Here is a 27506-nt window from a genome sequence, read left to right as displayed (position 1 = left end):
GGTTCTTGATATTTCTCCTGGCAATCTTGATTCCAGCTTGTGCTTCATCCAGCCCTGCGTTTCTCATGATGTACTCTGCATATAAGTTAAATAAGCAGGGTGACAATATACAGCCTTGATGTACTCCTTTTCCTATTTGGAACCAGTCTGTTGTTCCATGTCCAGTTCTAACTGTTGCTTCCTGACCTGCATATAGATTTCTCAAGAGGCAGGTCAGGTGGTCTGATATTCCCATCTCTTTCAGAACTTTCCACAGTTTATTGTGATCCACACAAAGATTTTGGCATAGTCAATAAAGCAGAAATAGATGGTTTTCTGGAACTCTCTTGCTTTTTCGATGATCCAGCAGATGTTGGCAATTTGATCTCTGGTTCCTCTACCTTTTGTAAAACCAGCTTGAACATCTGGAAGTTCACGGTTCATGTATTGCTGAAGCCTGGCTTGGAGAATTTTAAGGATTACCTTACTAGTGTGTGAGATGAGTGCAACTGTACAGTAGTTAGAGCATTCTTTGGCATTGCCTTTCTTTGGGGTTGGAATGAAAACGGACCTTTTCCAGTCCTGTGGCCACTGCTGAGTTTTCCAAATTTGCTGGCATATTAAGTGCAGCACTTTCACAGCATCATCTTTTAGGATTTGAAATAGCTCAACTAGAATTCCATGACCTCCATTAGCTTTGTTCGTAGTGATGCTTTCTAAGGCCCACATGACTTCACATTCCAGGATGTCTGCCTCTAGGTGAGTGATCACACCATTGTGATTATCTGGGTCGTGAAGATCTTTTTTGTACAGTTCTTCTGTGTATTCTTTCCAACTCTTCTAAATATCTTCTGCTTCTGTTTGGTCCATACCATTTCTGTCCTTTATTGAGCCCATCTTTGCATGAAATGTTCCCTTGGTATCTCTAATTTTCTTGAAGAGATCTCTAGTCTTTCCCATTCTATTGTTTTCCTCTATTTCTTTGCACTGATCACTGAGGAAGGCTTTCTTATCTCCCCTTGCTATTCTTTGGAACTCTGCATTCAGATGGAATATCTTTCCTTTTTTCCTTTACTTTTCGTTTCCCTTCTTTTCACAGCTGTTTGTAAGGCCTCCTCAGACAGCCATTTTGCTTTTTTGCATTTCTTTTTCTTGGGGATGGTCTTGATTCCTGTCTCCTGTACAATGTCATGAACCTCTATCCATAGTTCATCAGGCATTCTGTCTATCAGATCTAGTTCCTTAAATCTATTTCTCACTCCCACTGTATAATCATAAGAGATTTGACTTAGGTCTGAATGGTCTGAATACCTGCACGGCCTAATGGTTGTCCCTACTTTCTTCAATTTAAGTCTGAATTTGGCAAAAAGGAGTTCATGATCTGAGCCACAGTCAGCTCCTGGTCTTGTTTTTGCTGACTGTATAGAGCTTCTCCATCTTTGGCTGCAAAGAATACAATCAATCTGATTTCAGTATTGACCATCTGGTGATGTCCATGTGTAGAGACTTCTCTTGTGTTGTTGGAAGAGGGTGTTTGCTATGACCAGTGTGTTCTCTTGGCAAAACTCTATTAGCCTTTGCCCTGCTTCATTCTGTACTCCAAGGCCAAATTTGCCTGTTACTCCAGGTGTTTCTTGACTTCCTATTTTTGCATTCCAGTCCCCTATAATGAAAAGGACATCTTTTTTGAGTGTTAGTTCTAGAAGGTCTCGTAGGTCTTCATAGAACCGTTCAACTTCAGCTTCTTCAGCATTACTGGTCAGGGCATAGACTTGGATTACCATGATATTGAATGGTTTACTTGGGAAATGAACAGAGGTCATTCTGTCATTTTTGAGATTGTATCCAAGTACTGCATTTTGGACTCTTTTGTTGACTATGATGGCTACTTGATTTCTTCTAAGGGATTCTTGCCCACAGTAGTAGATATAATGGTCATCTGAGTTAAATTCACCCATTCTAGTCCATTTTATAGCTTGCTGATTCCTAAAATGTTGACGTTCATTCTTGCCATCTCCTGTTTGAAAGTGAAAGTGAAAGTGAAGTTGCTCAGTCGTGTCCAGCTCTTTGCGACCCCATGGACTGTAGGCTACCAGGATCCTCTGTCCATGGGATTTTTCCAGACAAGAGTACTGGAGTGGGTTGCCATTTTCTTCTCCAGGCGATCCTCCCGACCCAGGGATTGAAACCGGGTTTCCTGCATTGTAGGTGGATGCTTTACCATCTGAGCCACCACTTCCAATTTGCCTTGATTCATGGACCTAAGATTCTAGGTTCCTATGCAATATTGCTCTTTACAACATAGGACCTTGTTTCCATCACCAGTCATATCCACAACTGGGTGTTGTTTTTGCTTTGGCTCCGTCTCTTCATTCTTTCTGGAGTTGTTTCTCCACTGATCTCCAGTAGCATATCGGGCACTTATTGACCTGGGGAGTTCATCTTTCAGTGTCCTATCTTTTTGCCTTTTCATACTGTTCATGGGGTTCTCGAGGCAGGAATACTGAAGTGGTCTGCCGTTCTCTTCTCCAGTGGACCATATTTTGTCAGAACTCCCCACCATGACCTGTCCATCTTGGGTGGCCCTACACAGCACGGCTCATAGTTTCATTAAGTTAGACAAGGCTGTGGTCCATGTGATTAAATTGGTTAGTTTTCTGTGATTGTGGTTTACATCCTGTCAGCCCTCTGATGGAGAAACATAAGAGGCTTATGGAAGCTTCCCGATGTTATAGACTGACTGAGGGTGAAACTGGGTCTTGTTCTGATGGGCAGGGCCATGCTCAGTAAATCTTTAGTCCAATTTTCTGTTGATGGGTGGAGCTGTGTTCCCTCCCTGCTATTTCCCTGGGGCTAAACTATGGTGGAGGTAATGAAGATAATGGTGACCTCCCTCAAAAGAGGCTGTTAAGGTGACATAAACCTATCTGAACCAACAGCTGAAAGATGTCTGTGACATACTGCAAAATGAAAAAAGCATAGTATGTACCTTATGACCCTTCTGGTATTGCATATGTACAATCTGGAAAAACAGACAATAAATTGCTAACAGTGGTGAACATCTAGGAGGAATTATGAGGGAAGTTTGACTTAATACTTCCCATTCTTCTGTAGTTAAAAAAACATCTCCGAAGAAGCACATGCAACATTTGGAATGAAGAAAAATTAAAATAAAAATATAGAAAAATAAATGGCTATAATAAGGTAGTACTACAAGTTTAAGATCAGTTTCATTATTCTTTATAGAGACTATTTTCCGTTTTGACTTTCTTTTAAATATGCAAATGTACATACCTGCATTTATCCGGCTGTCCAATGTCCCCCAAAATGCAGACTGGATTTTCTTTTCTACTTTCCAAAACCCATTCAGAGCTGAGCTAAAAACAAAGATAAATAATCAAATCAGCTGAAGAGGTAACTGCATCAGAAAATAAGAGGACACTTTCATCAAGGAAGTAGCCCAAACCAAAAGAAGGCAGGAAAAAACATTTCAGAAGAAGTAGTGGGGAGAGGGAAAACATTGATGAGGACACAGAGGACAGAGAGGCATCTTAGGGCATAAAAATCAAACAAGACATTATTTTCATTGCTTCAAGAAAGAAGCCTGGGACTTTTGCTTTGTGGCACAGAGTGCCCTGTCCATGCCAATGAGGACCATGTAACTTTTCTGTCAACAACCTCTCTCTACCCTGAGGCTGTGAACAACAGTTTAGGATACCCAAAGATGTGAACTTGTATTTCTCATTTCCACTTCCTTTAGAATTACCCTCCTCCCAATCCAGTTTACCATGGCTTCATTTCAATGGTGAAACAGCAGATGGTATGGTGCTAGGAGGAGGGCCTGGGAACAAATCTGACCAACGATGCTTTCAGTTCACCAAATATTTTTCTGAGTCATTTTTATTTGAAAACTTACGCAGCAAATAAAGGCCCTCCCAACTTTCCAATCTCACCTCAAAGCCTTATTCATACTAAACAATAAACAAGAATACCACCTTGGTTCTGTAGAACTAAAGTGCCTGGTCCCATTCTTACCACTAACCACCAACACCACCACCACACACAGCTCTGTATTGTTTTAACAACTTTCCTTGGTGCTTCTCACAAACTCTTTTTAAGAGTAAGACTAAACTATGTTTGCAAGTAAGGAGCAACCACTCTTAATGATTTGAAAATGGCTGGCAAATTAACAGAGATTATTATCTCAGTTTTCTGTTGACCATTCCACACATTTTATCAGAATCTAGCTTTAGGAAGAGTGCAGTCCCATGCGTTACACGGCAGCGGTGGAGGGGTGCCTGGGGAAAGGGAGATGAGTTACCTCCGAGGCTGCAAGGCCAGCTTCACACAGGACCTTACAGTTGAAGTGGGAGACAGCACAAATGAATACACAAAAGCAACCTAAAATCAGAACAGTGGGTGTGGCATGATGTCATCTTTATGACCATTGCTAATTCAGTGACTGATACTGGAGAGGGCTTCTTTGGGAAGGCTTTGTGCAGTGTGTGTGCAGGCTCCATCCCTCAGTTGTGTCTTTGCAACCCCATGGATTCTTTGTGATCCCATGGACTGCAGCTTGCCAGGCTCCTCTGTCCATGATAATTTTCAGGCAAGAACACTGGAGTGGGTTGCCATTTCCTACTCCAAGGGATTTTCCCAACCCAGAGATCACACTCGAGTCTCTTGTGTCTCTTGCATTGGCAGGTAGATTCTTTACCACCGTACCACCTAGGAAAGCCTTCTTTCTGCAGAGGATAAGGCAAAACTAATGACAGGAGGCCAGGCAAAGGATACAAGTACAAATTTTGGTGGGATGACTCTGACTTGGCTATGTTGTCATGAACAATTTTTTAAAAATTCAAACAACAAAACACTATACTTTCGGCTTCATAATTTTATATAACTAATGACTTAACTAGATAAATAGATACCCTGCCCTGCAGCAAAACAGAAACCTGAAATGAGCTACATGCTAATACCCTGCTTTGTCTCAGAAGCAGGGGTTCAAATCCCATATTTAGGAGACTCATCCAACAATTATTTTTGAGCAGTTCTTCATGCCAGAAGCTGAGCTATATCAAAGAGGGTGCAAGAAAAAAGAGCAATATGGTCACTGCTCACGTGGAGCTTACAGTCCACAGGACTAACAGAATCAAACAAAGATGCACAGAAAGACGTAATTATAAAGAACTTAAAGTGACATGAAGGAAAAAGAGCATATAATGATGAATGTGATCCAGTATGGAACTCAAGAGGAAAGTAACACTGAGCTGAGATGGAACAGCTATCGTGCGAGGTCGGGAGAAACCAGTTTGGGTAAAGGTAGAGCATGTGCAAAGACCCTAGAGAGGGAAGGAGCCCGTCTGTCTCCCCAGCTGCATAAACAGAGAAAGCCCTCCAAAATGCCTTTTGTGTGTGCTCAAAATTCTCCAAGCCAGGCTTCAGCAATACGTGAACCGTGAACTTCCAGATGTTCAAGCTGGTTTTAGAAAACGCAGAGGAACCAGAGATCAAATTGCCAACATCCGATGGATCATTGAAAAAGCAAGAGAGTTCCAGAAAAACATCTATTTCTGCTTTATTGACTATGCCAAAGCCTTTGACTGTGTGGATCACAATAAACTGTGGAAAATTCTGAAAGAGATGGGAATACCAGACCATCTGACCTGTCTCTTGAGAAACCTGTATGCAGGTCAGGAAGCAACAGTTAGAACTGGACATGGAACCACAGACTGGTTCCAAATAGGAAAAGGAATACGTCAAGGATGTATATTGTCACCATGCTTATTTAACTTATATGCAGAGTACATCATGAGAAACGCTGGGTTGGAGGAAGCGCAAGCTGGAATCAAGATTGCTGGGAGAAATATCAATAACCTCAGATATGCAGCTGACACCACCCTTATGGCAGAAAGTGAAGAAGAACTAAAGAGCCTCTTGATGAAAGTAGAAGAGAAGAGTGCAAAAGCTGGTTTAAAGCTCAACATTCAGAAAACTAAGATCATGGCATCTGGTCCCATCACTTCATGGGAAATAGATGGGGAAACAGTGGAAACAGTGTCAGACTTTATTTTTGGGGCTCCAAAATCACTGCTGATGGTGATTGCAGCCATGAAATTAAAAGACGCTTGCTCCTTGGAATAAAAGTTATGACCAACCTAGATAGCATATTTAAAAGCAAAGACATTACTTTGCCAACAAAGGTCTGTCTAGTCAAGACTATGGGTTTTCCAGTAGTCATGTATGGATGTGAGAGTTGGAGTATAAAGAAAGCTGAGCGCTGAAGAATTGATGCTTTTGAACCATGGTGTTGGAGAAGACTCTTGAGAGTCCCCTGGACTGCAAGGACATCCAACCAGTCCATCCTAAAGGAGATCAGTCCTGGGTGTTCATTGGAAGGACTGATGTTGAAGCTGAAACTCCAATACTTTGGCCACCTCATGTGAAGAGTTGACTCACTGGAAATGACCCTGATGCTGGGAAGGATTGGGGGCAGGAGGAGGAGGGGATGACAGAGGATGAGATGGTTGGATGGCATCACCAACTCGATGGGCATGGGTTTGGGTAGACTCTGGGAGTTGGTGATGGACAGGGAGGCCTGGTGTGCTGAGGTTCATGGGGTTGCAAAGAGTCAGACACAACTGAGCGACTGAACTAAAGAACAGCACTCAACCCATTCATGCCTGCTAACAGCATAGCATGTCTGAGGTCTTGCTACCTGTTTCTTGTAGAATGCTCCCAAAGATGAACAGAAATCAACAAGATGGGCTCCATGCTTTAGAGCAATAAGAAGGTGGCCCCAAACCAGAAAATGGACACATACTCAGAAACTTTTAGGGGAGGAAGGGACCTGAAGTTCCACCAGGCATAGGCTTTTTCAGAAGGGCTAACATGTAAATCTTTTTAAAACTCACAAAACATTTTAATATGCACCATCAGGTCACATGTTACTTGAACATGGTAGTCATGAGGTTGCTCTGGACCTCACATAAGATTGAAGATCAGACTAAATCACCAAGATTCTATCAAAACCTATAATCAGAAAGGGTTTGGCTTTTCCCTTATTCTTTCTCTACTACAAGCAACACTATATTGAAATCACATTGTACCTATTTTCAAGCTGACCTTCAGTATTAACTGGACAGGATAATAAAATGGTATCGATTTGTGATGCTTAGCATAGAGTTTAAACTCTGAGAAATCAAGATCAGCGATAGAATTTCTTGACAATATGTATTTACTATGATGTTTTTATAGGCTGATTCAGTAAGAACAAACGATAAAAACTTAAAACACACCCATACAGCACTTAAAAGGCATGTTAAGCACTTAAACCTAAGACTGGAGACCCATATGAAATGATGACTCATTTCGAATGACAAGTGTCTTTTGGTGCTACAGCATTTGACCAGTGGCTTCATTCAACTAACATTCCTTCCAAATAAACTAAACAATATGCTCTAGCTACTTAACTCTTAGAACAAGCAAGAAAAAAGCAAGATCAATTATAAATACTTTGGATAATTCCAAGAAATCAACTCAAGTTTCTTGCTACAAGATACAAAAAGTAAATCTTTAATGCTAGAAAAACTGACCAGTAGGAATCACTCAATACCCTTTAAAAATTACATGATTAACTGGATTCCATTCCCAACTCAAATGAACACAAAGAAGCTCAGAAAATAGGAAGGATAAAAGTGAGTAATCAAAAGCTCTTTGATGATATCAGTGAATTCTTCCACCCTAATCTACTTACAAATTTTCAAAAATTTGAAAGAAAACACCTTTCTTCCAATGATAAAGGATTACTTTGGCGGTTCAATCTTGCAGATGCTGCTGTACATGAAAAAAAAAACAAGGAACTTTTGTAAATTCTCAATTTCTTTTTTTTTTACAAAAGTCTTCTGCAAGAGACATGTATATCTAATACTTTGTGAATGAGGGGGAAGTAACAGAAACAAAACTCGATTCTGTGAGTCTGAACAGGACTAGCTACAATAAGTCGGGTAGTACAACTATTTTTTAAGATGCAAAATTACAGAAATCAGTGTCTGAAGATACAGAAAGTCTGTTAAATTTTCAAGGACATCTTTTGAACTACAAGTATCTATTAGAGAAGAACATAAAACTAAATTTTGAACAGTGGAGATGACAGAGATAAAGACAGATCATATTAATATTCACAAATATGATGGTAAGAATATGACTGCTTTGGGCCAAAAGCCATGGCCAGTTTATATGATAAAAATAGACTGGACGGTGGTTAAAATCAATGACAAATGTATATGCATAACTGAATCACTCCGCTGTACACCTGACTCACACTCTTAATCAAATATACTCCAATATGAAGTTTCAAAAACAATTTTTAAAGAAAGGACTGTCATTAAACAAGGAATAAATGAAAGTAAAATATGAATTTTTTGAAAAAATGAATGACCCAACTCAAAATATTTTGATTTTTACTAGAGAAACCGACACATCTACAGTGAGTTACTTTATGGATGCCTTAAAGTAGGGGCGGCGGCCGAGGGGAGCTAGGCAGGGCCGGGGGCAGCGGCCAAGGGGAGCTAGGCAGGGCCAGGGGCCGGGGGCAGCGGCGAGAGGAGTTACCCCAGGCCCAAGGAGCAGGGGCTGCATGGGCACAGGAGGGCCGAGAGGAGTTACTCCACATTCAAGGTCAGGAGGGGCCGTCGTGAGTAGATACCCCTTGTCCAAGGTAAGGAGCAACGGCTGCACTTTGCTGGAGCAGCAGTGAAGAAATATACCACGTCCAAGGTAAGAGAAACCCAAGTAAGATGGTAGGTGTTGCGAGAGGGCATCAGAGGGCAGACACAATGAAACTAAAATTACAGAAAACTGGCTAATCTGATCACATGGACCACAGCCTTGTCTATGTCAATGAAACTAAGCCATGCCGTGTGGGGCCACCCAAGACGGATGCGTCATGGTAGAGAGGTCTGACAGTATGTGGTCCACTGGAAAAGGGAATGGCAAACCACTTCAGTATTCTTGCCTTGAGAACCCAATGAACAGTATGAAAAGGCAAAATGATAGGACACTGAAAGATGAACTCCCCAGGTCAGTAAGTGCTCGATATGCTACTGGAGATCAGTGGAGAAATAACTCCAGAAAGAATGATGGGATGGAGCCAAAGCAAAAACGATACCCAGCTGTGGATGTGACTGGTGATACATGCAAAGTCCGATGCTGTAAAGAGCAATATTGCATAGGAACCTGGAATGTCAGGTCCATGAATCAAGGCAAATTGGAAGTGGTCAAACAGGAGATGGCAAGAGTGAACGTCGACATTCTAAAAATCAGCGAACTAAGATGGACTGGAATGGGTGAATTTAACTCAGATGACCATTATATCTACTACTGTGGGCAAGAATCCCTTAGAAGAAATGGAGTAGCCATCATGGTCAACAAAAGAGTCCGAAAGGCAGTACTTGGATGCAATCTCAAAAATGACAGAATGATCTCTGTTCATTTCCAAGGCAAACCATTCAATACCACAGTAATCCAAGTCTATGCCCCCACCAGTAACGCTGAAGAAGCTGAAGTTGAACGGTTCTATGAAGATGTACAAGACCTTCTAGAACTAACACCCAAAAAAGATGTCCTTTTCACTATAGGGGACTGGAATGCAAAAGTAGGAAGTCAAGAAACACCTGGCGTAACAGGCAAATTTGGCCTTGGAGTACAGAATGAAGCAGGGCAAAGGCTAATAGAGTTTTGCCAAGAGAACGCACTGGTCATAGCAAACACCCTCTTCCAACAACACAAGAGAAGACTCTACACGTGGACATCACCAGATAGTCAACACCAAAATCAGACTGATTATATTCACTGCAGCCAAAGATGGAGAAGCTCTATACAGTCAGCAAAAACAAGACCGGGAGCAGACTGTGGCTCAGATCATGAACCCCTTATTGCCAAATTCAGACTTAAATTGAAGAAAATAGGGAAAACCACTAGTCCATTCGGGTATGACCTAGATCAAATCCCTTATGAGTATACAGTAGAAGTGACAAATAGATTTAAGGGACTAGATCTGATAGAGTGCCTGATGAACTATGGACAGAGGTTCATGACATTGTACAGGAGACAGGGATCAAGAAAATCCCCATGGAAAAGAAATGCAAAAAAGCAAAATGGCTGTCTGAGGAGGCCTTACAGATAGCTGGGAAGAGAAGAGACATGAAAAGCAAAGGAGAAAAGGAAAGATATTCCCATGTGAATGCAGAGTTCCAAAGAATAGCAAGGAGAGATAAGAAAGCCTTCCTCAGCGATCAATGCAAAGAAATAGAGGAAAACAACAGATTGGGAAAGACTAGAGATCTCTTCAAGAAAATTAGAGATACCAAAGGAACATTTCATGCAAAGATAGGCTCGATAAAGGACAGAAATGGTATGGACCTAACAGAAGCAGAAGATATTAAGAAGAGGTGGCAAGACTACACAGAAGAACTGTACAAAAAAGATCTTCATGACCCAGATAATCACGATGGTGTGATCACTCACCTAGAGCCAGACATCCTGGAATGTGAAGTCAAGTGGGCCTTAGAAAGCATCACTACGAACAAAGCTAGTGGAGGTGATGGAATTCCAGTTGAGCTATTTCAAATCCTGAAAGATGATGCTGTCAAAGTGCTGCACTCAATATGCCAGCAAATTTGGAAAACTCAGCAGTGGCCACAGGACTGGAAAAGGTCAGTTTTTGCTCCAATCCCAAAGAAAGGCAATGCCAAAGAATGCTCAAACTACCGCACAATTGCACTCATCTCACATGCTAGTAAAGTAATGCTCAAAATTCTCCAAGCCAGGCTTCAGCAATACGTGAACCGTGAACTTCCAGATGTTCAAGCTGGTTTTAGAAAAGGCAGAGGAACCAGAGATCAAATTGCCAATATCCGCTGGATCATCGAAAATGCAAGAGAGTTCCAGAAAAACATCTATTTCTGCTTGATTGACTATGCCAAAGCCTTTGACTGTGTGGATCACAATAAACTGTGGAAAATTCTGAAAGAGATGGGAATACCAGACCATCTGACCTGTCTCTTGAGAAACCTGTATGCAGGTCAGGAAGCAACAGTTAGAACTGGACATGGAACCACAGACTGGTTCCAAATAGGAAAAGGAATACGTCAAGGATGTATATTGTCACCATGCTTATTTAACTTATATGCAGAGTACATCAAGAGAAACGCTGGGCTGGAAGAAACACAAGCTGGAATCTAGATTGCCAGGAGAAATATCAATAATCTCAGATATGCAGCTGACACCACCCTTATGGCAGAAAGTGAAGAAGAACTAAAGAGCCTCTTGATGAAAGTGAAAGAGGAGAGTGAAAAAGTTGGCTTAAAGCTCAACTTTCAGAAAACTAAGATCATGGCATCTGGTCCCATCACTTCATGGGAAATAGATGGGAAAACAGTGGAAACAGTGTCAGACTTTATTTTTTTGAGCTCCAAAATCACTGCTGATGGTGATTGCAGCCATGAAATTAAAAGACGCTTACTGCTTGGAAGGAAGGTTATGGCCAACCTAGATAGTATATTTAAAAGCAGAGACATTACTTTGCCAACAAAAGTCCATCTAGTCAAGGCTATGGTTTTTCCAGTGGTCATGTATGGATGTGAGAGTTGGACGGTGAAGAAAGCTGAGTGCCGCAGAATTGATGCTTTTGAACTGTGGTGTTGGAGAAGACTCTTCTTGAGTGTCCCTTGAACTGCAAGGAGATCCAATCAATCCATCCTAAAGGAGATCAATCCTGGGTGTTCATTGGAAGAACTGATGTTGAAGCTGAAACTCCAATACTTTGGCCACCTCATGCAAAGAGCTGAGTCATTGGAAAAGACCCTAATCCTGGGTAGGATTGGGGGCAGGAGGAGAAGGGGACGACAGAGGATGAGATGGCTGGGTGGCATCACTGACTCAATGGACATGGGTTTGGGTAGACTCTGGGAGTTCGTGATGGGCACAAAGGCCTGGAGTGCTGCAATTCATGGGGTCACAACGAGTCGGACACGACTGAGCGACTGAACTGAACTGAACTAAAGTAATCAAAGCTTTTGATTTCTGAAGTAGAAAATACAAATAAAATGTTGATGAAATAAGATATAAACCCAGAAAAATTGAAAAGGAAAATTTACAATTTAGAAAATGTCCTGAAATTAGCTGCTTAATACATTAAGAAATGTTAAAACTGAAGATCTTAAACGTTAACTATCTCAGCAGGCACCAGTCTTAAGGCTCGTGGGGAAGCCTGATGCGACAGTAGAGGCTCCAAGAGGGCAGGGGCTTTTGTCACTTTTGTTCTATGCTTTACAGTATTAGGTAATCAAGAAGAAGTTAAATGGTTAAACAAAAGATGAAGGTAACAAAGCAAGCAACATTACCCAATGGAAATATCACTGTAATTCGGGGTGTCGTTTTATTGCCTCTATATGCATCTAGCAAGTGGACCTTGAGAAGTCATTTTAATTTGAGCCATCCATGAACCTGAGAAGAAGCATCTTGTCTCACCGATCAGAAAGATCTTTCAAAAAAATCTTCCTGAAGCTCCTACAATGCCTTTGTCAAATGAGGCTACAGAAAGATGTTAGTGCTAAAGCAATACAATGCAAGCTTTAAGGCAGAGAACTGAAGTGGGCTGTCAAGTTGCTTAGAAGAACAAAGAACAAATAAATATGGATTCTGAGCAAAAGCCTGGTCACAAATCAAAGCTCCATTTCATAAGTCTCAGATGACACAGAAGAGCAGTTAAAAGTCTGAGCTGGAGTCCTAAGGACCCCGGTTTGAATCCTGCCTTCCCCACTGACTAGCTATTGTAATCTTAGACAAGTTACTTAACATAGCAAACCTCAGTGTTCTCAGCTGTAAGCAGAAGGATAAAAAACAAAAGAGCATTTATCTCCTAAAGCTGTTAAGAGTTAACTTAGTTAATGCATATACAACACCTAACACAGAGTGAAGCAGGCAGTAAGCATTTCTACTTTGCTTGCAATTTCTGTTAAACTAATTACAGCTTGATGAATGCAGTTCCAGTCAAGGAGAGGGAACTCTAGTATATACCAAGCATCTGCAACATCTCATGCATGAAGCAGGCATGTGTACTTCATTCTCATAAAAAGAACAAGTTTTAGGCCAATCAGTGGAGGTGTCAGATGTCAAACATGTGACAGATTCCAAAGACCCAGTTCTTTCCACAGGACATAGAAACTGCTTTTAAGTGCCCTCCTGTCACCAAAACCACTGTCTTCTCTGGCTTTTTAGTACTTTCCACAGTCTAACGTTTACCTAGGAGACTGATCTCACTCCAGGCCACTCCCTCCAGACACTGAAAGGACTGTCATTCTAACTTATGGGTGCCGGGGGAAGGGAGAGTGGGAGAATTTGGAATGGACATGTAGTGTCCATTTAAACAGCAGTGTTTAAAATGGATAACCGACAGGATATAGCACAGGGAACTCTGCTGCAGGTTGTGCAGTGGCCTGGATGGGAGGGGAGTTTGTGGGGAGACCATGGTTACATGTGTATGTATGGCTGGGTGCCTCTGCTTTCCACCTGAAACTGTCACAACACTGTTTGTTAATCGCTTATACCCCAATACAAAATTCAAAGGAAAAAAAAGAACTTTTGTTCAAAAAAAAAAAAAAAATCAAAAAAAAAAAAAAATCACTGAAAGGCCCCAGGCCCTGCCTGCATTCCAGCCCATAACTAACTGCACTGCTCTGGCACAAGGGTAGGGCTGGAAGGTGTGGGAAGGAAGTTCTGATGGGCCTGCAACAGGCCCACCCCAGTGAGCATGAAACCTCTTAGAGACCCAACACACACACACACACACACACACACACACACACACACACACACACACACACACACACACACACACACACACACACACACACACACTGGGAAAGCGTCTTCTAGAGACCCAACACACACACACACACACACACACACACACACACACCGGGAAAGCATCTTTCTAGAGACCCAACACACACACACACACACACACACACACACACACCGGGAAAGCGTCTTTCTAGAGACCCAACACACACACACACACACACCAGGAAAGCGTCTTTCTAGAGACCCAACACACACACACACACACACACACACACACCCACACACACACACACCGGGAAAGCGTCTTTCCAGAGACCCAACACACACACACACACACACCAGGAAAGCATCTTTCTAGAGACCCAACACACACACACGCATGCACACACTGGGAAAGCATCTTTCTAGAGACCCAAAACACACACACACACACACACACACACACCCCGAGAAAGCGTCTTTCTAGAGACCCAACACACACACACATACACACCCCCCGGGAAAGCGTCTTTCTAGAGACCCAACACACACACACACACACACCCCCCGAGAAAGCATCTTTCTAGAGACCCAACACACACACACACACACACACACACCGGGAAAGCATCTTTCTAGAGACCCAACACACACACACACACACACACACACACCGGGAAAGCGTCTTTCTAGAGACCCAACACACACACACACACACACACACCGGGAAAGCGTCTTTCTAGAGACCCAACACACACCCCCCCCCCGAGAAAGCATCTTTCTAGAGACCCAACACACACACACACACACACACACCGGGAAAGCATCTTTCTTCAACACACACACACACACACACACACACACCGGGAAAGCGTCTTTCTAGAGACCCAACACACACACACACACACCCGAGAAAGCATCTTTCTAGAGACCCAACACACACACACACACACACACCGGGAAAGCATCTTTCTTCAACATACACACACACACACATCAGGAAAGCATCTTTCTAGAGACCCAACACACACACACGCATGCACACACTGGGAAAGCGTCTTTCTAGAGACCCAAAACACACACACACACACACACACACACACACACACACACCGGGAAAGCGTCTTTCTTCCCTCTCAATCTCATTACTGAGGGCTTCGCACCCACCAGAGCCTTGGCAACAACTGTGCCTGTTGTTCCCAGTGGCCCCTGCTTTGCCGAGTCCCAGAAAACTGTTCTGATGAAGGCATCACAAGATGCTATGCAAAGCTGGTGGACTCCAGCCAAAAAGATGACATAAATACAAAATCTGCTTTTCTTTTCCTGTCAGCAAGTCAGAATTATGGCTTTTCTATATGCCACTCCTGCCACACAGAATAACTCACTTCTAACTATAGCAGCAATTCCAGGAATACCCCAGAACCGTAAGTGCTGCTTCATTTACAATAAACTTCTAGGGATGATCAAACAATCAATGCCAACTCGATGGGCCGGGGCTCTCTGCACTGCTCCCCTGCTTTCCCTGAGAGACTGCTTCTGATCAAAGTAAATATATTATATACGCGTTTACCTAAAAGCCACACTGTATCAAAATGCTTTGCTGTCCCCTTTTTCTCCTTTTACCACTAATGCATCTATAGTGTTACTAAAGAGCACAGAATATAGAGGTCAAAATATGGTGACAGAAGTGGATTCTCCAAAGATGAAAGTGGGGGATGGGGGTGGCTTGTCTTCGCTTTTTGTGCTTTCTAAACATTCACTGGTAAAACACTTATAAAACACTTGTACCTTCACAATAAAACCTTGCAGTTGCCTGGTACTTTATAGCTTAAAAAGGGCTTTCACATCTATAACCACATTTGAGTCTCACAACTCCTTATAGATGAGAAGACTCAGCTTCAGACATTCCCACGGTCAAGCGACCAGTGAGTGGCAAGACACGACTCAGACACATTTCTCGGCCTCCAGCTTCACTGCCCTTTCAGTTTACCACACTCCTTGAGCAAGGTGCAGGCTTTGGGGGAATCTAAAGAAGTAGAACGCTTAAAATATAAATCCACCTAAACCCGCTAGTCTATTGAGAGCTGGCAAGATGAACATGTACATGGGGAACCTCAAGAAATCAGATGTGGAGGGGATGCTGAGAGACAAGAGTTAAAAGCTACAGGAGTCAAGGAGAGAGAGGGCTGTGAAGTGAGCAGGGTGAGTGGACTCTGTTTCCAGCCTTGAATGCTGCTGCTGCTGCTGCTAAGTCGCTTCAGTCGTGTCCGACTCTGTGCGACCCCATAGACGGCAGCCCACCAGGCTCCGCCATCCATGGGATTCTCCAGGCAAGAACACTGGAGTGGGTTGCCATTTCCTTCTCCAGTGCATGAACAGGAAAAGTGAAAGTGAAGTCGCTCAGTCATGTCTGACTCTTAGCGACCCCATGGACTACAGCCTGAATAGTCAGTCTAAAAAGAAATGAAGATGCAGCTGTCCTGGAACAGGGCCGGAGGGAGGAAAATTGAGAGGATGGAGGCACAGGAAGGGCTAGGCAGACCAGGAGGGTTCAGGCAAGAAAGAGGGAGACACAGTGAAAAGGTGAAGCAGGCTCAGACTGAGGAATGTGTGTGTATGTTGCAGACAACAAGTGTGTGTCTTGCAGAGGAGTGTGTGTGTGTGTGTGTGTGTGTGCGCGCGCACGTGCGTGTTGTAGACAATAAGAGAAACTGCCTGGTATTGAAAAAGCCTCTAAAGCTCTCTGAGTTCAAATCCTGGGTAATAAGTGTTACACAACCTCTACAGTTCTTCACAGAACAGAAGCAGTTAGAAGCCTAGGCCTAGAGTCACCCTAACCTGGGTTCAGACCCCAGCTCTACTGTCTGTGTGACCTTAGCCAAGTTTTTCAACCTCTTCAAGTTTCTGCTTCCTCTGGGATTAATCAAGTATCTACTTTACAGGGCTGTTGTGAAGATTCTAGATTTCTCTAAACCTCTTCTTCTACACTAAGTTTTTACTGGTTCACACTTAAAAAGCTCCCAGTTCATTAATCTGTTTTCTGTGAATATAGTCAAGGCTTTTGAAAATGTTTAGATTAAAAAAAAAAACACACACACAGAAGTCACAAAGCAAATAAACCCTTATTGTACAAATGCTTGAAATCATATTATGCTGCACCCTAAAACAACTAGGTCTTCATCAACTTGTATTTCCAAAGTGTCACGATGCAAAGACACAGAACCTCCTGCAGATATGCCATCTGGCAAAACTTAAAGGTAACTATAACTCACAGGAATACACAGGAAATAACCCTGAATCCCCTCCACCCCTTGCCAACTTTTACTAATTTATTTGTGTGTCTGCTGCATATTCACCTCCTAGCTCTATTATGTACTAAGCTCTTTGGAGACAGAAATCCATCTAACATGTTCCCTATAATTCTTTAACCACTTAGGGTTCCTGGATACAAATAACACACACCAGCTCTGTTTACCTTAGAATGAAAATAAATTAAGGGAAAGATTTAAGAACACAGAAACAGTCTGATAACAACATCATTCTAGCATGGCCACCACTGGTTACCAGCCGTCACCACAACTGACTCCTGATTCTGCTGTTTCCACAAATGACCTCAAGCCACGCTTATATATTTGTATCCTTCCCACCAGATGCAGGTGGCACTAGTGGTAAACACTCTGCCTGCCAGTGCAGGAGACTTAAGAGACATGGATTCAATGCCTGGATCGGGAAGATCTCCTGGAGAAGGGCATGGCAACCCAACTCCAGTATTGTTGCTAGAGAATCCCATGGACAGAGGAACCTGGTGGGCTACAGTCCATAGGGTCACAAAGAGTTGGACACAACTGAAGTGACTTGGCACACGTACACTCCAGAAGCAAAGTCTTGAGACAGAGAACTCCAAGAGGCTGGGCTTGGTTCACACTTTCTGTACCTCCTTCAACTTTCATAGCAAAAATGGACGATCACTTCAGAAATGAAGGGTGTTCAGATGCTGGACAATGTCAATGCATGTTAACTGCTATCAATGGCAACGTCCACCCTAGTCTATACCCCAAAGGAGCTCAGCTAGTGACTCAAAATATAAGTGACACTGGGGAGAAAAATAAGGGGAAATCTCAAGAAAAGTGTTTCCCTACATGGGCCCCTACACCTCTCCTCAACCAAGAAACTGTCATCAGGTTTTATGTTTAGACTTGAAATAGCCTGCCAACAGTCTCCAGTGCTGCAATGCAGGCAAAGCTCCTCTGTGAACCGTGTTTGCACAGTGAGTAATCCACTTGGTCTTCACCAAAGCAGCAGACTTGATCATGGGGTCAACAGGCTCCTCCCTCCACAGCACGGCTCCTCTCTTTCCTCCCCATCTGTCCAAGTTGTCTGGCACCAGCTGAGAGGCCAGTAACAGTTACGCACCGTTATCTGACATTCTAGGAACTGATGCTAACAGCCATGCTTTACTTTTTTTAAACCATGGCCTACAGTAAGGAATGTAACTTACAGCATGTGTGCATATATGATACAAAAAAATGAGTTTCATAGAAAAATATCATTATTACATGCAATTCACTATTTTCTATTCTATACTATTTTGTTCTTTAATAATAAGAGTTTAAATGCTAAACAAGATCCACAAAATCAGAGTCCACTAATGAGTAATAAACCACCATTTGAGAAACACTGGTTTAAAGGATTGAACAAGATTACCAAAATAGAATTTACTTTATATAATCACTGTTTATAGTCAGCTGAATATAAAACAATGAAACGTATTTCATCTGGAATTCCTTTGACTATCAGCAGGTCATTACTCTTTTCCCACACAGTGCAGTCTATGATGTTTTAACACAAGCAGCTGCTCTGAGATCCACTGTACACTGCCACGCTCAGTCTTCATTTCACAATACAGTTTCTTCTCAAAGAAAGCTCTTTGGCTGGTTACCTCCTAAATCCATATAATGCTACCAGAGACCAAGAAAATGTAGAAACAATACCTGCAGAGCATGGAAGATTCAGGTTTTAAATTCTGCCATTACCCATGATTTATCCCCACAGTCCCCATTTTCTAACCTTAGAATCACATCTCCTAGTGATATTTTACAGTAAACTAAGAAATTCAAAGTCCATTCTGTTTGCTTTGCACCTGTGCAAATTTTTCAATGTATTTTATGGAAACAACCATTGTGAATGGAGATGGATATTCAGTATATTGCCACCAGTGAGTATTGCTAGGAAGAGGGATAGCTTCCCAAGCCCTGAAGATTTAAACAGTACATGGATATATGAATTGGTGAGGAATCTTCTGTAGCAACTTTATGTTTTTCTACCAGTAACCTGAAAAAAGGTGAGGAAATACAGCTATTCTCTCTCAAGATACTTACTTTATCCTCTGTTCATAAGAAGGCAGAACCTCAATGAGACATTTTTGTGTACCCTTAAAGCGAGGTACTAAGTAGGTCCAGAGCATGACTACATCCATAATTCTTTTCTCAAAGAGCCTCTGTCTAACTTGACAACACTTAAATTTAGCCAAACAGGCATCCATTTTGTTGCACTAAAATATTCAGTGGCAATGTCTGGTCTTCATTCATTCCATTGAATTTTCCTTTTGGTATTTTTGGGGGAAGGATGGGAATGGCACAGATTCCAGCTGTGGAGCTTCTTTGGTCTCTCCTTTAAAGGGAAGAAAAATGTAGAAAAAGTGAAGGGGAGGATAATTTGCTAAAAGCACTTTAAAGATAAATATTATGGTAGGATGTTAAAGACAAATTAGACTAAAAAGAAAAACATAGACGTAATTATAACTAGAAGGAGTAACTCCCTTGCTCCTGGACATCATTCATTAGGTAAAATAACCAACCAAACAAAAGCTCATCATGAAAAGCCTGTGAAGCAGAGTTTAGTGGGAATAAAAGAATGCAAGAAAAGATATATCACCAAAGTAGAGTTAGTCATCCAAGAATGTGACAAAATAATAATACATGATTGGCTGCCAAATACAAGACACACCCAATCAAAGCAAAATAACTGTTCAAAAGAGAAGGTGCGAGTGGGGAGCTGAGGTAGTTAATCCAATCCAGAGAATTCAGAAAAAAACAGCAGGAGAACACTGGCCTTGCCACTCAGCTGCCTGGGATCAAGTTACTTTTTAACTTTCTCTGATTGTTTACTCTTTGGCAAATAAGGATAACAGCAATTTTTTGACAGGACTGGTTTCAACTCAGAGAAAATATATATATACATCTAGAACACCTGGCTCACAGTAGGCATATAATAGTATGACCATTATGGAGCAGGTGGATTTCAACAGTGCCTTTAGGAATGGGGAAGATACAAATAGGAAGAGAACAGTAGTTGACTGAGGGGAACATTCCAAATAATGGAAGCCTGAAAAAATAGCAAAAGAAGGAAAAGGGGCAAGGTAAAACCCTTTGGGGACAGAAGGTCTATGTAGAAGAGAAAGAAATGGGAAAAGGGAGAAAGCTGACACCAGTTTACAGCAGATCTTAACTGCCCAACTCAGGAGTATGGACTTTCCTTTGAGGAGAGAACCCCAGAGAACAACTCAAATCCCCAGGCTCACATGAATCCCTCAGAAAGGAAAAAGTCTCCCAGCATGCGAAAATGTGCCACGTGGGGGTGGCGGGGACTTCAGACACAGGAGATGCTGGGGAAAGGCATGGGGACACTTTAAATTCATCTGTGGACACCTTCTTTTAAAACATTTTAAGTGAGTCAACTAGTCCTTTATGAAGATACAGTTCAGTTCAGCTGCTCAGTCGTGTCCGACTCTTTGCGACCCCATGAATCGCAGCACGCCAGGCCTCCCTGTCCATCACCAACTGCCGGAACCCATCTAAACTCATGGTCATCGAGTCTGTGATGCCATCCAACCATCTCATCCTCTGTCGTCCCCCTCTCCTCCTGCCCTCAATCCTTCCCAGCGTCAGGGTCTTTCCAAATGAGTCAGCTCTTCGCATCAGGTGGCCAAAGTATTGGAGTTTCAGCTTCAACATCAGTCCTTCCAGTGAACACCCAGGACTGATCTCCTTTAGGATGGACTGGTTGGATCTCCTTGCAGTCCAAGAGACTCTCAAGAGTCTTCTCCAACACCACAGGTCAAAAGCATCAATTCTTAGGTGCTCAGCTTTCTTCACCGTCCAACTCTCACATCCATACATGACCACTGTAAAAACCATAGCCTTGACGAGACGGACCTTTGTTGACAAAGTAATGTCTCTGCTTTTTAATATGCTGTCTAGGTTGGTCATAATTTTCCTGCCAAGGAGTAAGCGTCTTTTCATTTCATGGCTGCAATCATCATCTGCAGTGATTTTGGAGCCCAGAAAAATAAAGTCAGCCACTGTTTCCTTTGTTTCCCCATCTATTTGCCATCAAGTGATGGGTCCAGATGCCATGATCTTAGTTTTCTGAATGCTGAGCTTTAAGCCAACTTTTTCACTCTCCTCTTTCACTTTCATCAAGAGGCTCTTTAGTTCTTCTTCACTTTCTGCCATAAGGGTGGTGTCATCTGCATATCTGAGGTTATTGACATTTCTCCCAGCAATCTTGATTCCATCTTGTGCTTCCTCCAGCCCAGCATTTCTCATGATGAACTCTGCATACAAGTTAAATAAGCAGGGTGACAATATACAGACTTGACGTACTCCTTTTCCTATTTGGAACCAGTCTATTGTTCCATGTCCAGTTCTAACTGTTGCTTCCTGACCTGCATACAGGTTTCTAACAGCAAGTAAAATCCTGAGCAGACTGAAAAACCAACTCTTCTCAGAACCATAAGAGAGGTGAGGTCACAGGGGAAACATTCACCCCCAAGATTAAAGAGCTAGGTGAAATACAGGCACTACACTAAGATTGTACACTAAGATTCCTCACCTCCCCCTCCCTCTGGTGTGAACATCCCAAGACAATAAAAGTTAACGGAGTGAACAGCCCCAAATAGTGCCACTGGTAAGAGCTAATTTGAGTATCCACATGAGGGATCCATACTTTAACCCTACCTTACTATGTACACATAACTCCCACAAAGAACAACTTTAAAATAAATAAATAAAATAAGAAGCTAGAGGTTTTCTTCTGCGAATTACACTGTGAATGAGTCAGAAGAATTTCCCAAAGCTTTTGTCCTCATAGCTGAAGAGGCAGCCTGTCTGGGACATTTACTAAGAGCTCTGGGGGCGTGAACATGTTGATTCACCATCCCCTGTGGAGCAGCCTCACAGAGGCGTTCACGGGGCTACCCTTGGGAGTCACTCTGAATTATTTTTGTAACATCTTGTCCTTGGATAAAAGGGAAGACAGAGTCAGAAATAGGAGGTTAGAAAATCATCTATGACTCAGTAGAGTTGTTTACACAGCCTTGTTTCCCTCATATCCAGAGTCAATGTTCTATATAATTAATAGGCATAAGGTACCCATGTTTCCAGGGATCTAAATATGGCAGAATTCACAAAAATCGTGTTCAATGCAAATTTATCTGCCTTTGATGATTCAGAAGACCGTATCAGACCTTCACAGGCCTTAGAATCACGATTTTGACCAATTTTCGTTTCATAGAGCCGTAAGAGGTGGAACTGGAAGGGCAGGGGAGTCCAATTAATAGAATTTGCATGAACAAGTTTCCTTGCATGATCATTCATCTAAACAGCCTCCATGAGTTTACATAAACATTTTATCAGCCCATGGAGCTCTCTGATGTCCAGCCAGGTGTTCCCTGAACATTTCTGTCTTGGCCTAAAGAACTGGCTGTCCAGTGCATTACACCTGTACTCACAGCTAAAAAGTACAGAAATGCAGCAGAAACCAGGTTCTCAGATGCCACATCTCATGGATCCCATGCTGCACTAAAATAAATATTAATGAAAGAAACTCTGCCTTTTTAGCCTTTCTCCAAACGAATACAAAAAAGCAAAGCTGGCATAACTATACAAAACCATTACCTAATCAAAATCAGTAAGCGCAAAGTCAATAAACACAATTATATACTTTTTACAGCTTACAAAGCACTTTCAATACATGATCTCCATTAATCCTCACAATATTTTAAGTATCATTCCTCTTATTTTAATAATAAGCAAACTAGGCCTAGAGATACTAAGTGCCTTGTAAAAAGTCATATGTATTTATTAACTGGGATGCAAATCCAAGTCATTAGGAGACAAAGGAATTGGAAACAACTAAAGAAAAAAATGACAAATGATCATGGTGAAAAGGTCAAGTTTCACAAACAAATTAAAATAACAGGATGGTATTTTTTAATCTAATCAGTAAATGCGGTGAAGTTGTTTTTAAATGTAGATATCATCCTGGATTAGAGTTATAGACTATTGTTATCTTCAAGTTGTAAAAGTTATTTAGACTCGTGGTAATAAAAATATACATTCAACAATGTAGAACATATCATTGAAAAGCAAAAGTTCCTCTCCCTACTTTCCAGGGATAATGACTATTCAGTTTTTTTGTGCATCCTTTTTTAAAAATATTTTATTTTACTTGGCTGGGCCAGGTCTTAGTTGCAGCACAAGGGATCTTCGATCTTCACTGTGGCCTTCAGGATCTTTAGTTGTGACATATGACCTCTTAGTTGCAGCATGTAGGATCTAGTTCCCTGACCAAGGATTGAACTCGGGGCCCTCTCCACTAGGTGTGTAGAGTCTTGGTCACTGGACCAGCAGGGAAGTCCCTATGCAAACTTTCTTGAGGACAATCCGGCTTCGCGTCAATTTGGACTAAAACTCCTCACATCTTGATTCAGCAACGCCACGACATATTAATGAGAAAAGCAGGTTACAAAGCAGCCTGCAGAGGATGACCTATGCTGTAGAGACACACACACACTACCCCAGAGAGAGAAAAAAGATGGAAGGTGGGGAGGACACTGCTGGAAAGATTACCAGTTTAACAGGTGCCTCTGGGATTAATGATTACTTCATTTTGCACACTTTTTAAGATTTTTTAAGTATTCTACCACAACTATGTGTTATTCTAATCAACAGGAAAAGTAATTTGCCCAAGTTATACAAGGAGTTAGGGCTGGGATCAGAGGTTCAGGAGACATGATTTCTAGTCAACTGTTTAAGCCATCTGATCAATATAACCCACTCTACCTGCTGTAATTTGAAAACAGTTCAACAGTTACTAACAACCCAAAGCAATTAAGATGTGACAAGGCAAAAGATAATTATTTGTTAATGAGTGATAGAGATATTAAGTGCTATGACTTCAGAGGAGAAAGAGCTCATTGGTCCACAGAATGATTCCAAAGGTGTCAGAAGTCAGAGATTTAGACAGGTAAAGAGCAGGGCCGAGCTCTATCTCAAATGAAGATGAAGGTGTGATCAAAGGCATCAGGAAGAAAACCAGTACATCTATCTGGTGGACAGTAAGCAGACAAGCATATTAACAAAGAAAAGCAGGAAACAGGACCAAGGAGGCAAACTGGGGTCACACTGAGACGGAAGAGGTGATGGTGGACTGGAGAGAGGGCCTGGGAATCACAGAGTGCTCACCCCTCCAAAAGGTAAATAAGTCCCACTCATCCTAACTCCTCTGTCCCCATCATGCCATGATTTCTCCCTCAAATTAGGGCAATGGTCTCCTAAAAAGTTCCTGCTTTCCTTTTCATCTGCCTCTATTCCAATCTCCACAATGCAGCTGATTTCTAAACTGCGAATCTGAAAATCTTAAGCCTTCTCTTAAACTCCTTTATTTTCTACTCTCTTAAGAAAGATGGCCTTCAAAGCCTCCCACAGCTTATCGCCATTTGTACCCTTAACTCCGGTGTACTATTTGCAGTTCCTGGAATCCACTCACCCTTGTCTTCAAAGCTTTTGCTACCCCACTCATTCTTCAGTTCACAGCTCAGAAATCATATCTGTCATCCAGGCTTCCCTGACTTGACCCACCTGCTACATAGAGGCACCGAGAGTATCCTATGCTTACTTTCACAGCAGTGCTTATAAGCCTGCTCAGAACTGTCTGCAGAATTCTGTCTTCACTGTCTCTGAGCCTCATGAGGGCAGGGACTCTAGCTATTATCTGGCTATACGCAGCACCCAACAAGGCCTAAGGTACAGCAAATATTCAATAAATGTTTGTGGAAGGAACAGAAGCTTAACCATTTCCTTCCCCAGCATGCCTTCCCTGACCACTCCCACTTTCCTCTAGAAGTACTCATCTAATCCAGGTCAAAGACATTTACCAGTTTGCATTTAAGAAGCTGTTTTATAAATAACGTTAAATGTATAGTTATTGTATACATTGTATTGTATACATTGTATAGGCCTTATTGAATTGCGCAAAATCATGTAACTTAGTTTTTTGGGTTTTTTTTTTTGTATCTTCCCCCACCTAAGATTTCATAATTTGTTGGGAGTTGCCTAGGTTGAAAGGAAGAAGAAAGTTTCAACACAGCATATCAAAGAAAGTTTCAACACAGCATATCAAATCAATTCAACTGGGCCAAGAAGTAAAAAAGAAAAACTCAAGTTTATAATAAATATGATCCAAATGATTTGTTATAGAAAAATCAATGATAAATTGTGAACCAGTTCTACAGGCACAGTTTTAAAATATTCCCTTACAATATTGCCCTGTGAAAGCATTGAATTTTTTTAATTTTAAAAAATTTTTAATTGGAAGATACTTGCTTTACAATAATACTTGTTGGTTTCATACATCTAAGTGTACAATTCAGTGACTTTTGGTGTATTTGTAAAGTTGTACAACCCTTACCACTATCTAATTCTGGAACATTTTCATGTTCATGTCCATTAGCAGTCATTCTCCATTCTCCCCTACTATATCCCCTGACAGTCATTAATATATTTGCCTATTGTGGACATTTCATATAAACAGAATCATACATTATGTAGCCTTTTGTGCCCAACTTATTGCACCTAGTAAAGTAATGCTCAAAATTCTCCAAGCCAGGCTTCAGCAATACGTGAACCGTGAACTTCCAGATGTTCAAGCTGGTTTTAGAAAAGGCAGAGGAACCAGAGATCAAATTGCCAATATCCGCTGGATCATCGAAAAAGCAAGAGAGTTCCAGAAAAACATCTATTTCTGCTTTATTGACTATGCCAAAGCCTTTGTGTGGATCACAATAAACTGTGGAAAATTCTGAAAGAGATGGGAATACCAGACCATCTGACCTGCCTCTTGAGAAACCTGTATGCAGGACAGGAAGCAACAGTCAGAACTGGACATGGAACAACAGACTGGTTCCAAATAGGAAAAGGAGTACGTCAAGGCTGTATATTGTCACCCTGCTTATTTAACTTATATGCAGAGTACATCATGAGAAACGCTGGGCTGGAAGAAACACAAGCTGGAATCAAGATTGCCAGGAGAAATATCAATAACCTCAGATATGTGGATGACACCACCCTTATGGCAGAAAGTGAAGAAGAACTAAAGAGCCTCTTGATGAAGGTGAAGGAGGAGAGTGAAAAAGTTGGCTTAAAGCTCAACGTTCAGAAAACTAAGATCAGGGCATCTGGTCCCATCACTCCATGGGAAATAGATGGGGAAACAGTGGAAACAGTGTCAGACTTTACTTTTTTGGGCTCCAGAATCACTGCTGATGGTGATTGCAGCCATGAAATTAAAAGACACTTACTCCTTGGAAGGAAGGTTATGGCCACCCTAGATAGCATGTTTAAAAGCAGAGACATTACTTTGCCAACAAAAGTCCGTCTAGTCAAGACTATGGTTTTTCCAGTGGTCATGTATGGATGTGAGAGTTGGACGGTGAAGAAAGCTGAGCGCCGCAGAATTGATGCTTTTGAACTGTGGTGTTGGAGAAGACTCTTGAGAGTTTCTTGGACTGCAAGGAGATCCAATCAATCCATCCTAAAAGAGATCAATCCTGGGTGTTCATTGGAAGGTCTGATGTTGAAGCTGAAGCTCCAATACTTTGGCCACCTCATGCGAAGGGTTGACTCATTGGAAAAGACCCTAATGCTGGGTAGGATTGGGGGCGGGAGGAGAAGGGGACGACAGAGGATGAGATGGCTGGATGGCATTACCGACTCGATGAACATGGGTTTGGGTGGACTCCGGGAGTTGGTGATGGACAGAGAGGCCTGGCGTGCTGCAATTCATGGGGTCGCAGAGAGTCGGACACGACTGAGCGACTGAACTGAACTGAACTGAACTATTGCACCTAATATGTTCAAGGTTCATTCATTTTCCTAGATCTCTGAGTTTCAATTCCTTTATAAAATGGGTTTCAACAAACGGTGCTGGGAAAACTGGACAGCCACATGCAAACAAATGAAACTTACATCATATTCAAAAATCAACTCAAAACGATTTACAGTCTTAAACATAAGACCATTAGACTCCCAGAAGAAAACACAGGAAGTTCCTTGATGTCTTGATGACTGGTGATGATTTTTTAAATTGGACACTAAAACCAAAAGCTATATCTATAAGGGTTTAATATCGAAAACACATGAGGAACTCGTAACTCAATAGCAAAAACAAAACAAAATTCCATAAACAATCCAACTGAAAACTGGTCAGAGAATCTAAATGGACATTTTGCCAAAGAAGACAGATGGCTAACATGTACATTAAAAAGCATTCAACATCACTAATCAGAGAAATGCAAATCAAACCACAATGAAATATCACTTCATATCTGTTAGAATGGCTAT

General features: G+C 41.8%; 1 protein-coding gene across 12 annotated transcripts in view; it reads right to left on the bottom strand.

The window, feature by feature from the left end:
* JAK1 (Janus kinase 1) overlaps nt 1–27506 on the bottom strand; it is a 149457-nt gene that overhangs the window by 57802 nt on the left and 64149 nt on the right. For all 12 annotated transcript variants that reach the window (XR_014052677.1, XR_014052676.1, XR_014052675.1 and 9 more), the window contains one exon: nt 3274–3356. Coding sequence is in view for 9 of the 12 variants with exons in the window: in XM_081486545.1 (XP_081342671.1) it covers nt 3274–3279 (6 nt within the window). In the remaining 3 variants the exon portion in view is untranslated. The remainder of the gene's footprint in view (nt 1–3273; nt 3357–27506) is intronic.

This window comes from Giraffa tippelskirchi, chromosome 5, assembly GCF_054371585.1.
Source record: "Giraffa tippelskirchi isolate mGirTip1 chromosome 5, T2T-mGirTip1v1.2.pri, whole genome shotgun sequence".
Taxonomy (NCBI): Eukaryota; Metazoa; Chordata; class Mammalia; order Artiodactyla; family Giraffidae; genus Giraffa; species Giraffa tippelskirchi.
This window is presented reverse-complemented; position numbering and strand designations above follow the sequence as displayed.